The following is a 14,573-nucleotide window of genomic DNA, read 5'->3' on the forward strand; positions in this document are numbered from 1 at the left end:
AGATGTGGAGCGGCAGGCGGTGATAAAGGTTTAAAGTGGGGAGAGGGCTTTAGATACAAAAGGGGTAGAGAGAAGACATCCTTGAGCAGAACACACGAGTCGGGTTGGTGTATTGAATGTGATTAATAAACCTGTGTTTAATGTAACTGCAGATTCAAGCCAAAACTTTGAAAGGCAAAACTGTGATAGGCGTGGCTGCTGGAAGGTTTCACACTGTGCTGTGGACTAAGGACGCGGTGTATACAATGGGACTGAATGGTGGTCAACTAGGTAACAGAATTATAAAATATTTCTACCATTTTTTACTTTCCTTTTGAAAGCCTAACTTTAGATAAAATCTTAATGATTCAATTATATCTAGCCACATGGAGTGGGGTTGCAGTAAATTGAAAGCTCCGTCTTGTATTTAAAAAAAACAACTTTTTGTCAATGCGTTTAACTTGCTGAAAAAAGATTAGTTCAGCCGTTTGGAAGATGCCGCGATCCTCACTGAATTGTGATGTTGTAGTTGGGGAAATAGTATAATGACTTGTGTGGTCAGGATTAATAGAGCACTTTGTAAGCTGGAAAAGACTGTTCTTAATTAAATTGGGTTTGCACTTTTAAGTAATCAAAGAAGGTAACAACCTTTGCCAAGAGACATATTTTGTTTTATTTATTTTAGTTTGTTAGCATATTTTGTTATTGAGGGTACAGGTAATTGCACATTTCCTATTACCTGTTTCTATTTGCTACATTGAACCCTTTAGTACAGAAGTAACATCATGCAAACTATGGGAGAAATTAGTTCAGTGTTACTGGAAATGGGAAATCATTTGTATTTGTTTTTTTTTTTTGTCCTAGGATATTTGCTAGATCCTAATGGGGAGAAGCTTGTTAGCTGTCCTCGCCAAGTTTCTGCTCTGCATCATAAGGACATAGCTATATCTCTGGTATCTGCAAGTGATGGAGCTACAGTCTGTGTTAGCGAAAGAGGAGATATTTACCTCCTAACTGAGTATCAATGCAAGAAGCTTGCATCAAAGTAAGACCCCACTCTCCCTTCCATTCGATTAACCTCTCTTACTTCAAATGTGGGTGTTTCAACAGATTGTGGGTATGAATGGGTGTGAGCCTAACAAGGAAGCTTTATCTGTTTGTATTTTCTTTTTGTAGGCAGTTCAACTTAACGAAGGTCCTTGTTTCTGGTGGTTTTCTGGAATATAAGGCTGATTCACAGCATCTCAAAGAAAATGGTGGACAGCCTGTTTGTATCCTTGCCCTGGATCGAACTGGAAGAGTAAACTCTACCTATTACTATATATCTATCAATTATTATTAATAGAAACATGTTTGCGGTAGCTTGCTAGGCTCTAGTTGCCAATTTGCTGAAAGTTAGGGCTGTACCGAGTACCCGGAATTACCCGGTACCCGGCACATTTCCAGCTACCCGGACATTACCCGGGCCCGGCAACTGAGAAGTGGGCCCGGCGCCGGGTAATGTCAGGGTAGCTGAAAATAATCTTATTACTTACCTTTCTTACCTTTCAGCTAGCGATGGACGACATCTATGAACAGCAGCGGTCCTTTGGCAGTGACAGCATCGGAAGTGTCTTCAGCCGTCGTGGGAGCTTCAGGAATCCATTCAACAGCACTTCAGCAGGTAAGCAGTGTGAGCCGGGGAACCATGTGACCGGAGCAGGAGCGTTCCTATTGGACAGACAGCTGTCCAATAGGAACGCTCCTGCTCCTGTCACATGGTTCCCCGGCTCACACTGCTTCTGTGCTGTGTAATGGATTCCTGCTGCTCCCGCGCCGGCTGAAGACACTTCCGATGCTGCCACTGCCACAGGACCGCTGCTGCTGTTCCTAGATGTCGCCACAACCCTGCAGGTAAGTGCCAAACCGGGTAAGTCGGACAGGTAGAACTATTAATTTTGGCCGTGAACCCGTTTTTTTTTTTTTTCAAAATCACTACCCGGTACAACACTACTGAAAGGCATTCAAAAAAGATATTCCCTTGACAAAATCACTTGTGCTTGTGGCGTCCCATTAAAGACTGTCCTATTTGGTTGTCACTTTAGTGGACCGCATAAAATTGTAATATCCTTTCTCACATGGTGAAAATGTGAATGTGTATTTTAATGTGATTGAGATAGTGTTGGGCAATAAACCGGTTTGTTGGTAATACCGCGATAACACAAACGGACGGTATAACTATTTGTAAAATTTCTGTATATCACGGTATTCCGGTCCCCCGGCTCCATCGGAGATGCATTTGCCATGCCGAGAGGAGGTGAATGGAAAAACTCCCTAATAAAATCCTTCCAATACCCTGTTATCCTTTACCTATACCTACCACCTGTGATTCTCTGTCTCCCACCCCTCCAGTAACCCCCCAGACAATAAAAAAATTACCATTAGCCCAGCCACCCACAGCAGTGACTGCACCGCTGCTTCCCCAATTCTTCCCCGGTGGCTCACTCCAATGCTCCTCCAGCTCCAGGAAGCACATCTTCCACTGAAGGGGGGAGGGGCAGGGTGAGTTTGCTCTGAGGCTTCTCACGTGTCACGTCTCAATGCTCTTCCTCCCCCCTCTTTTCTTCCTCCCCCCTCTTCTCCTCCCCCTCTTTTGTCCTCCTCCCCCTCTCCTCCCCTCCTCCTTTTTTCTTCTCCTACTCCTCTTCTCCTCCTGCTCCCTTTCCCCGCTTTTCTTCTCTCCTCCTCTTTCCTCCAACGCTCCCCCCGACCAAACAGCTCGTTATCGCAATCTATATTGCGAACTATACATTTCTTAATCTCGTTATTATGGTGAAAATGTTGATATCGCCCAACCCTAGATTGATATTCCGTAATTGCACTTTTTAGCATGTAGACATGTGGGATATTTCTGTAACCTTTCCTGCCCGAATCCTTGGAAGTTTACATCGTTGTGCATTATTTGGCTACTCGGCATGGATTACCTTGACTCAGTGTGCTGGCTTCAGGTGGGTGGGTGATGAGGTAGCAAGGATGCATAATAATGGGTGCCAAGTACTTTTGTAATATTACAGTCTTTTATTCTGATTCCCAGGCATGGGGACTATTCACGTTCAAACTTTGGACGTTGTACTTCTTACAGGATTTCTGTTACTTCCATTATTGCCCACACTTAACACTAGAATGGAGGTGCATTTACTTAGTCCCTAGCTTATGTTGAACTCGGCCCCCCTTATTATTTCAATACCTGTACCTTTACTGTATTAAACCAGGTTACCTGGGCCCCTACAGAAAAACCAGGTTGGTCCTTTGCGATTGGTCACAAGACCTTTAGCCTGACAACACTAGAGAAAAGGACCCCAATTTGATAGCACTCGCACCTAATGGAATGACTAGTGTCATTTTAAAATAAGATGAGATTTATTCTGAACGTAAATTAAAATATAGGGCTTTAAAATGAATTATTAAACAAGGCAATGTGAATCCAATGGGAGTCTGTAAACCCCGGATATCAAACAGTGTTTATGACTGTGTAGTAATAACAGTACTGGGAGCTGCCACTTCCATACCGACTGATTAGGAATATGAATGCGGACCTGCGGTTAGAAACAATGCGCTGACATCCGGGAGAACTCATCTGCTTTCACCTGGAATCCTAATTTAGGGGCACTGTTCCCATCTTCAACACAACAAAATATAAAGGGCCTGGTCTCGATTATTACTTTAGGAACATCTTTATCTCTTCTCCCGAGGCTCCCTCTTGTTCTCCCAGGAACCTAACCTTCTCGAACCTTCCCCTTCTCTATATACGCTCCGTGAAGTCGGGATTCCATGGCAACACATGGGTGGGGCCTGATACACTCCAACCCTCTAGTAACGCCTTAAAAGCTGGCTTACACTTCAAAAGCTCATTGAAGCACCAAGTCACTCCATCGATTTTTCCACCCACTCCTTTTTTTATTTTCTTGCTATAGGATGGGAGCTAGGGGATTCCCAGAGCTGAACGGCTTTATTGTATTGCATGTCTTTATTTGTATAGCACAATTGATGTACATAACGCTTCACAGCAGTAATACACATGGTCAGTGTTCGACAAACCTATACATTTGCTCGCCCCGGGCGAGTGGATTTAACCCCCGGGCGAGTAAATATTGGCCCAAGCAGCACACGTTTGGTACTAGGTGGCGAGTAGATTTTTTTGTGTGGCGAGTAGATTTTTTGGTGATTTGTCAACCACTGCACATGGTAATCATATAAATAACAGATAATATAAATAACAGGTCATGGGAATAAGTGCTTCAGACATAAACGTAACATTTAGGAAGAGGGGTACCTGCTCCGAGGAGCTTACAATTTAATTTATTTGCAGCTCTGGGGACACCAAGGTTCCCATAATACTTACAAGTAAAGGCACTAGCGTCACTTTCTGTTTTTTTGCTCTGGGTTTTAAATGGCTGTCACATAGTAAAGATTTCTACTGGCTTACATGACTCAGGCAATTTAAACTGTTATTTTGTTTGCTTGGAGGGGACTGAAACACCTGTACCTTTTTTTTTTACCAGTAAGTATCTTGGGAGCTGGTGGCTCCTAAATGCTACAAATATTGTGGTATAGCTCAGGGAACGGCCTCCTCGTTCACAGAAGAAATGTTATCTGATACGGAAGCATTAATATTTTATTTGAGCATAGCTTTGTTCTAGTTATTACTTTTCTAAAGGGAGATGTTAAATAGTCTTCATTTCTGTTTAAGGTGTTTTGCTTGAAGTCGCCCAGCAGTTCCATGAAACTTTGTAGATGGATTTATGGCCGCCAAGTCTTTATGTCCGATGTTGCCCTAAATAAGAATGAAATGATGTTTGTCACACAGGAAGGTGAAGGATTTACTGGAAAGTGGATGGTGGAAAAGAAAAGAAATATTGAGAAAAAAGGTAAGCGCTTCTTTTTTTTGTTTTTTTTTTCTTTGTAAACTTTTACAACACATAAGTTTATAACAGGTTGTGCCTCTAGTATCTGATTTATAAAACATGTATCCTATTATTTATCATTACTGTGAATTTTTGCAGCTTTGGGCTGGGAAATACTGTAGGTCTGGTTTGCAGAGCTATCTTTAAATATTCTCCAAGCTTTGCACTATTAACATTTTTTTTTTAATGTAAGGTAATTGATGCCTAATATGTATGGCAATAACCTTCTATGTATGGCTCGGCTGCCATATTTATGGTGTAGTTTAGCAGTACAACCCAATAGTTATTTCAGGTTCTAATGTTTTACAAACACTTGATGCTGAATTTCTAAATGCATTTGCTTGTCTGGTCAGTCACACGGCTAGGTCCCCAGAGGCCACGGCTGCACATGCGACGGCGTGAGCTCCCCATACAAGGTACTGCCTTCTATGAGACAGGCCCCAGTCGGTGTGTGTGCATGCACAAGCCATGATGCGTGACTGCCTTGGCCAAAAGACCAGATTTTTGGCGCGGCGGACAAACATTGGTCACGTCACGGCAGCGGCTCAGCCAATGAGGACGAGCCAGCAGCGTGACATCATGGCCGTGCCCCCACCACGCCCCCTGCCACGATCTCCTGCTCTTCTCCTGGAGCTCAACCACAGATCGTGGCTTGCACCCGTGCACGCTCCGCCAGACGCGCATGCAGCAGTGAACACTGGGGCCGTAGCCTTACTCTGCTGTACCACCCGCCAGTATTCCCCCTTGCCTGTCTCTCAAATATGCATTTTGAAAAGCTACTTGAAGGGCGATCAGGGGCTGATGTCCCTAGGGCTCCTTCACCGTGTCTATTTTCTCCATGTGTGGCTGCCGGCGATCAGCTGAGAGTGGCGCTGTGGGGATGATGTCAGCGGTGGCACTCGGTTATTCAGATGGTTGCAGGGAGGCCTCCTTGTTTAACCGTACGTGTTTTGAAGCTCCTGTTTCTTCCTCAGGGGTATGTGTGTGTATGTATATACACACACACGCATACTGTACGTACACGTGTGTGTATGCATCTTAAAATTATATTTAAAAAATAAGTCCTATTATAGTCTATTTGTAAGGTGTCAACGTATGTATGTGTAGATGAACAACTTTAGTTTCAATTTTGCATTTGCAGTTTGCATTACCTTTTTCTTGGGCCACCTTCAAAATCACGTGTTAATGTAATACATGACATTTTGCGGTTACAAAGGAATCCTCTTTAGATGTCTATACTTTGTAAGAAAGAAATTAAAACATTCTAATGTTTCTGTGTTTGTAGGCAGTGTGCGCTTCCACTGTCTCCTCGAAGTAACAATGCTTGTGCTTTATTTTAACTCCACTGGTCATTAACCCCCACCCTTTCTTCTCATAGAGAACTCAATATCCGATTCAACCTGTCACTGTGATACGCACAGTGTGTATGAAAGAATATGCCTTCAGAAGCTTTGCTTTGTCCACAGGGCTGTTAGTGTAACTACAGATCCCAATGGATGTAACTTTGCTGTGTTACAATCTGATCCAAAAACAAGGTAATGAATAATGCAATAAGTGCTACTCTACAAGTGTTTTTGCCTGTTCGGTTTTTGGTATGCACGAGGCTTCTGGTGTCATATCAATTTCTAAAAAATAGAAATGCTGCACCTATCATGTTTACAGCACATACTGTATACAGGCAGTCCTCGGTTATCCGACACAAAGCGTTACTCAAAATGGCGTTGGATAGCGAAACGTCTTAAAGTGAAACACGTTTTCCCATAGGAACACTGTTTAAATGAAAGGTTCCATTCCTGAAGGCATTTTAACACTAAAATACACCAAATATTTTATGCAGGCAATAAGATATGCAGCACACACATAAATGATATAGTGTATATACTGTATTTTATATATAATAGAACATAAAATATAATAATATATATTATATAGTATAACATAATATTATTAATATATATATTATATACAGCTTTTATTTGAAGTAATGCCGGCGGCATGCCGGGATCTACTCCGGCTGCCGCCAGTCAAAACCGCGCGCCGCCGTGTTTCCCCCACGCACCTCCCCTCCACTTCGCGCGCAATTTGCCCCCCCTTCCCGACCCCGAACCCGGCTCCTGCTCTGGCCCTCTGCTTCCCCGCACCCCCGCTTACCTTACTTTAATCTCCAGGGGTGTCGGGGAAGCCGGGCGCGCACGTGACTGTGACGTCACAGTGCGCCGCAACGTGCCGCGTCTCCACGCAGCGCACACACGCACCCGGCCGGGGTTATTGCTTCAAATAAAAGCTGCCGCCACTGTACACATAAACAACTTTGCAAAGCGTTGGATAAGCCGTTTTGGTGTTGTAAAAATGAACATAGATATGCATTGCATAGCGTTGGATAAGCCATTCGTTGTAAAGCGAAGCGTTGTAAAACGAGGACTGCCTGTATTAAGCAAATAGGTGCATGATTTCTCAGCTGCATTCTGCTATATTAGATATAGACAGAGAAAGTAGGTCCGGTGTGACCTTTGCATCACTTGAATAATAAGCACACTTATTTTTTTACATTGAGAAGGCTAAAAGTAGACTGTTTATGGGTCTTCATGGTAGGACATGTAAGACACTGTTCACACAATAAACTTTCCTGAAATTATGTGGATTATTGTGTTCACCATCAATGTAACTGTTCTGTTCCTAGCAGCATAACTTTAAATAAGTGGTTACCCTTTACTGCTATTCTGTTTCTGATCTGGAAGTTCGCATATGAACTACATATGGACTTTGTGTTGTCTAAGTGTTTAGTTGACTTAAATAAGTAGAAAATGTGGACTTTTCTTAACTTTTATTTTTGTTAGAAGTCTGTGTACATTTTCATTTATTTATGTATACGGGTGAAATCATTAAGTCCTACATATCATTTGTCCAACAGCCTTTATTTAGTCCCCTCTGCATCTTCCTCTATGTTTGCTGAAGACTTTGGGAAATTGCTCAGTGAAGTGGATGAGACGGACAGTATCCATGATGTGACTTTCCAAGTCGGTGCCCACACTTTCCCAGCACATAAGTACATTTTGGCCATGAGATGTAACTTCTTCCAAAAGTTATTTTTTTCCGAGGATGATAACCAGCTTGATTTTCTAGACTTGCACCAGAATGGCGAGGATGCAGCTGGATGTGACCTGTTTGTGGTGGATAAAGTTAATCCTGAGCTATTTGCATACCTCCTTCGTTTTGTTTATACGGACACATGTGACCTGCTGGTGCAGGGCTACAAACCAAGGATGTGTCACAAGGAAAAAATTGAAGACAATCAGGATACCATCATCTCCAACTTTCAGAAGATGGATTTTCATGAAGATGTCAAAGGCAAGTCTGCATATGAAGTCTATAGGGAGAGCCAAATATGCATGGACAATAAAAAGCAAAAAGGCAAGATGAAGACCTCCAAGAAGAGCAAATCTATCAGTGAAGAAGCTAGCCCTGTAAAAATGCTGCAGAATATTGCCAAGAGGTTTGGCCTGAGCAGTCTAAGTTCAAGGTTTGTTGGAGAATCTTGTATTTATTTTTATGAAACAGCGCTGCAGCATTGGATATTGTAATCACACTAGGAAGCTTCTGCACTATTTTGAGTCACATTTTAGAAGTATTAACGGTATACAGTATATAAGCAATTCTGGCTAATGGAATTTTAAAACTCCCAAATTTACGGGTTCAATTACTATATCTATAAGATGCATGTTTCCCTGTTAAAACAATAGCAAGAGAATTCTAAATTGTATATGCAGATGCATTTTATTAGCTTGAAGATATACTTTGTCCTATAGTTATAAAAGGTATTGTTAAATAAAATGTTACAATTAAAATTAACTAGTCTGTTAATTGTAATTAAATGATATACATAGCATAAAATGTGTACTTTATTTTATATAACACGCTGCAATCTTTTCCAGTTTCCAGCATACCCAATTACTATTATATGCATGAAACAGTTCAGATGTGATTTACTATATGTTGTGTCACTTTATAGGTTGCGCTGGGCCTTTCTGTTTTTGTAGATACAGATGTAGCAGACATTATTGCACTTGTTAATGTGTGATTGTTGCCCAATTTCACAACAAATGATGCACGAGTAAAGGAAATGTCATGAGTGTTGTCAATGGAGCTGCATCAAATCTTGCGAGCTTTGACGCACTGTTACATTAATGGGTGCAATACTATCTGCTATATCTTTGTAAACCCTTGAAAAGCAATGACTCCACTTTGAAACAAATGCGTATGCTGTCATTTGATATAAAATAGTGTTCTTAGTGATCAGCGTTCAGTAGGAGATGACTGACATTCATTCTTAAACATGATTCCAACTTCTTCTCTTTCACTGTTAGCACTAAAATCACTCTTAAGTCATTATCCCTCCCCATCCTTTTAGTGCGTTTTTGTTTTGTTTTTAACCTCTCCACTTATTTGCCTCCTAGACTGGATGGAGTCAGATATGAAAATGGACGAATTAATGTTGTTCACAAGAAAAGTGTGAACAGAGCAAGGTTCAACCAAAAGAAATGGTATGCTTTTGTATGTATTTTATTTTGAAAGTGGTATTATTAATCATTATAATTGGCTTAGTATGTGTGCTGCTGAATTCTAGCAACACATTGCAGTGCGTTAGGGTGGGTCTATTCTATCAGCATAAGCCATTATACTGTCTACATTGTTGACATCTCGTATTGATTCCAATTGTGTACTCTTCAATTGATTAATTTACAATTGGCCTTGGTTGTAATGTGCATCCGTTTTCAGATTTCTTACGTCTCAAAAGCGAATGCCTATAATGCGGATTCAGTCATTTCTCTTGTGCTTCCTAAAATGTTTCATGTTTGTCGTAGTATTACATCACCGTGTAGGAGGGCATTTCCAAGTGTGTTTTTCTTTGACATCTGGCTTCAAGCACATTGAAATGAAATGATTGCACAACTCTTGCACATGTATCTTTTAAAAGTGAAGCTCAGTTGATTTGTAGTATTTCTGTGGTTTCTGCAGGTCACTTCTCTTTTTGTCTTTCAAGACTTATTCAGTGTAGAGTAGAATTCATTTTGAATAATGTACTGTATGACCAATATAACTATTATTGTGATTACACCAAGGGGGTTATTCATTTAACTACTGTACAATACTGCTGAATTATCAGATGGAAACGTCAATTTACTTTAATAACTACAAGATACAATGTATATACATCATAATAAAATAAGCTAGTTTTCAGTATCTTAAGGGCACCATATTATTATGATTATAAAATAACAATCCTAATTGTGTAGATTGTCAGGTATACTTTTTATTCTCTCTGGATATTTACTCGAGTGCTTGGTCACAGAAGGCGTAAGATACTTTGTGTGTTATGATACCTATTAATGGACCAACATATCAATTATACCTGGTTGTCCTGTGCATAAGCCTTAGAGACTGCAGAGGTCTCCATTAGATGTGCTATGTACTGTATTTAAGACCACCATCATCCGTTTAGTGTAGAAAATGAACAAAGGTACTGTAAGAGTAGGTAGTGTGATTCTGTTTATTGGACCAACAAATATTTGATCTGTTACAAGCTTTCATACCTCTCCAGGTTCTTCATTAGCTATGTCAGAGATATAGAAACATGATTATTTATACAGAGCAAAACGTGTTGCTATTGATATCCTCTTCTCCCTCTACCACTTACCCTCTTGACCCCATTCCCTCCTATCTCCTCAAACCTCTTGCTCCTACTCAAATCCACTCCTTCCAATCTGGTACCTTTCCCACCTCCTTTAACCACACAACCGTTATACCTTTACTCAAAAACAATAAGCTTGACCCTTCCTGTCCCTCTTATTATCACCCTGTCTTACTCCTGTTTTTTACTTCTTGAACGCCTTGTATTCTCTCATAGATCCTCTACAATCCGGCGTCCACACTGTTCACTCCACTTAATCTTCACCAAATAACGAATGACCTCCATGCTGATAGACAAAGGTCACTACACTCTGCTCATATTACTCGACCTCTCTGCAGCTTTTGATACTGTGCACCACCCTCTTCTTCACATTCTCCATTCTCTTGGTATCTGTTAGGCCACGGGCATAGTAAAAAATAGCGTGCTGAGCCAGCACACTTACCTCCTGCATCTTGTATGTGTGTGGCTTCAGCGGGCTCGTGCGGCGGCATGCTGAATCGCAGCCGACATACTAAATTAAGTTTTCATGCTTTCCGGAGTGGAGGGCCGGTCACGTGACCGCAAACATCCAATGGGAACGAGGGACTAGCCCTGCCTCCGCCCCGCCTCCGCCCCGCCTTCTCCCCCAAAGCGCGCTCACTGCCTCGCCTGCCAGGACGCAAAAAAGCACCAGCTTGAGCAGTCGAGGCTGAGCAGGAGCACAGCTCGGCGTGGCCCGAGACACCATGCCCGCGGCCTAAGAGAGCTGTATCCTTGATTTCCTCTTACCTCTTCCATTGTATTTTCAGTGTCTTATTTGCTAACACCTCATCATCCTCTGTTGATCTCTCTCTGCGCGTACCACAGGGGTTTATCCTGGGACCTCTTCTCTTTTCTCTTTATACACTCTAGGCGTCCCTATCACATCTCTAAGGTTCAAATATCACATCTATGCTGATGACACCCATTTACCTTTCAACCCCTGACCTTACAACTGCTGTATAGACCAAAGTTTCTAAATGTTTATCCGCTGTATCATCCTGAATGGACCTCCGCCAACTCAAATTTAACATGTCAAAGACGGAGTTTCTCATACTTCCTCCCAAGCCTGACCCTACTGCCCCCTTCTATATTACTGAAACAACAGATCCAGAGAGACTGAGTGTGGCTGTTGTTTGAACTTGGAGATTACCGAGGAGGGACACAAGGGAAGTACTGCGTTTAGATGCGTGGGAATGGGCCAGAAGAAAGGACAATAGGTCCTGAAACGTTGCCCCCTTCTTATAAGTATTGCTCCTTTTTTGCAATTACCCTCTTTTTCAATGCACACTTTGTACACCTTTTTGCATGGTATTAGGTGATGTGTATCCTATTCACTCATTACTCCATTGTGCTTTTTTTTTATGTATATATCTCTCTTTTAGGTGTATTAGGGATTTATTGTCACCATGTATTTCCGTGTAATTGTTTGTTACTTTTCATGAGTGTGACAGTAGTTGTTTACCTTTTTATATGTGGTTTTCTACTGATATATAAAAATTGAGTTATAGACAGTGCTTTGTCAGTAGTTTTCTTCTTTGTGTGCGGGTCATATATATTTAAATAGTGTGACTACATTAAGGGTGTACAGTGACCCTTGATGTTACCCGCACCTAATTCAGTGATTGCTAGAGGTTTTTGCCTAGGTGGTGCTGGCTGGTGTTTGTGTGTACCCTTCTACATTACTGTTGGCAGCACTGTCATACACCCAGTATCACAATCACGGCGTCTACATTTAACAATGTAGCCAAAAGCTGTAGTTTTTTCCTCTGTAACATTGAAAAGATACGCCCTTGCCTCTATTGCTCTACTGTTAAACTCTAACACAGGCCCTCATTCTCTCACGTCTTGTCTATTGTAACCTTCTAATGTCCAACCTTCCTACCTCTCTCATCTGTCTTTCCTACGATCTATCATAAACGCTGGTGTTAGAATCACTTTACTCTCTCCTAGATCTGTCTCTGTGTTTCTCCTGCTGAAATCCCTCTACTGGCCTTCTATTAAATCCTGTATTAATTACAATATTCTCCCCTCTTTTAAGGCTATACACTCCACTGCCCCTCGCATCTCAGCCCTAATATCTCATTATACACCTGCCCGACGCCTGCATTCTGCTCAAGGATGTCTTCTGTCTACCCCTTTTGTATCTAAAGCCCTCTCCTGCCTTAAACCTTTCTCACTCACTAGCCCACATCTCTGGAATCTCCTTCCCCCTCAATTTCCGACTGGTACCCTCTCTAGCCACCTTTTAGACCCATCTTAAAACACACCTCTTTAACGAAGCATTTGAGTAGCTCCGTTGGCAGATACTATAGGGTTTCTCCCCGTCATTACACATCACAGGCAAATGACACACAGCCTATTGTGTGCTTATTAGTGCTACGTTTACCCCAGATCCACAGGGAGCAGCATCCTATTCAACATCATAAAGGTTCTGCATCAGTGTTATTCCATACAGTGATACCTTCCATCTCTCTGTCTATATATATATACATAGATATAGATATATTGATAGATATCTCTATATAGATATATATAAAATAGTATATATATTATATTTCATTTACACAAACACACACACACACAAACACACACACACACACACAGACACACACACACACACACACAGTGTGTATGTATGTATATATATGTATATATGTGTGTGTATATATAATGATACCGTTCTGTGGCTAGCTAAATGCTTTTATTTGTGCGAGCTTTCGAGATACACTGATCTCTTCTTCCGGCGATGTTAGAATGAATGAAGCCAAAAAAGGGTTTTTACTTTAAAACAGCGCATACTGGAATGTGATCTGTGATTGAAACTTATCCCTCCCCCTGTGCAGTAAGCGTTTTATGACTTGAGTTGTTAAATGGTCCGTGTGTGTGTAAATATGCTCCACACAGCGGACACAATACACATACCACACAGGAATCTGGAGTACAAAATCACAGGAAGGTTCACCTGCTCCTCCAGCAATGTCTTGTACCTCATCATGTGCATGATATATGCCCAGGGGGCTGCTACTACATAGGTGAGACGGAGCAGGGGCTAAACAAGAGAATGAATCTGCATCGCCGCAGCATCACACATTGCTTGATTTGCAGGCAAATACTAATTTTACTTCTATGGTCCCTTGATGTGCTGCATGTTTTGTAATGTGTCACGAAAGTGATATTGTGAAGGTGTTATACTGGGTATTCTCATTGTGTAAAGAAAAATGCGCTAAAATAATCTTTCATTTTGCAGCTCTTCCCTTTGTGATGTCACAATGAGGTCAGAAGATGGAAAAGAGTTCCATTGCCATAAATGTGTGCTCTGTGCAAGATTAGGTACAGTATGTCTCATTTGCCAGAACTAATGTGTTTTTTGTTGTTCTTTTCCCTTATAATGTAAATCGTTGTTTTGGTTTCTTTCAGAATATTTTCACAGCATGCTAAGCAGCTCTTGGATTGAGGTAAGAATAACGTATAAATGTACATATTTGGTTATCTTCACTCTACTGCAGAGGCGCCTGAGATATACTGCTTTTCCTTCATCTCTGTCTCTAAAAGTTAAACATTCTAATATTTTAATTTGGGACATGGTCAACGTATTATTGATGGTTACACACTTGTTAGCTACAATGTTCTGGACTTTGACTTGGTCGTTTTAAAACTAGAAAGGTGGTTTTAGTAAGATGACTTGCGTTATTTTTTTCGGAATTCAGTGGACCTGTAGAGATATCACCTCACGGTTCTATGGTATATGCAAGGGATTTGGCTGTTTTCATTGCTTAAATATTTGTAATGCTTGCTAAACCATTAAGCTTTGGCAAACCGTGTTACATGGGGAGTTGCTAACTCACAGATTTAATATGAAGAGATATCACACCTAATTTCACGCCCCCCTACCGTTTGGGGGAAGGTATAGATATAGTCAGCCTTACTGTTGCTGATGCCTC

The 14,573-nt window shown here is 41.4% G+C and overlaps 1 protein-coding gene across 6 annotated transcripts in view; it reads left to right on the plus strand.

Annotated features, from left to right (window-relative positions):
- The window catches only part of IBTK (inhibitor of Bruton tyrosine kinase), an 81,322-nt gene that overhangs the window by 22,540 nt on the left and 44,209 nt on the right, over positions 1 to 14,573 (plus strand). For 5 of the 6 annotated variants that reach the window (XM_075597950.1, XM_075597947.1, XM_075597945.1 and 2 more), the window contains 9 exons: positions 153 to 270; positions 844 to 1,024; positions 1,156 to 1,279; positions 4,709 to 4,886; positions 6,301 to 6,457; positions 7,834 to 8,442; positions 9,377 to 9,463; positions 13,880 to 13,962; positions 14,050 to 14,087. In XM_075597950.1, the coding sequence (XP_075454065.1) occupies positions 153 to 270; positions 844 to 1,024; positions 1,156 to 1,279; positions 4,709 to 4,886; positions 6,301 to 6,457; positions 7,834 to 8,442; positions 9,377 to 9,463; positions 13,880 to 13,962; positions 14,050 to 14,087 (1,575 nt within the window). The remainder of the gene's footprint in view (positions 1 to 152; positions 271 to 843; positions 1,025 to 1,155; positions 1,280 to 4,708; positions 4,887 to 6,300; positions 6,458 to 7,833; positions 8,443 to 9,376; positions 9,464 to 13,879; positions 13,963 to 14,049; positions 14,088 to 14,573) is intronic. The other variant, XM_075597949.1, reaches the window with a different exon arrangement.

Source organism: Ascaphus truei, chromosome 4 (genome assembly GCF_040206685.1).
Source record: "Ascaphus truei isolate aAscTru1 chromosome 4, aAscTru1.hap1, whole genome shotgun sequence".
NCBI lineage: Eukaryota > Metazoa > Chordata > Amphibia > Anura > Ascaphidae > Ascaphus > Ascaphus truei.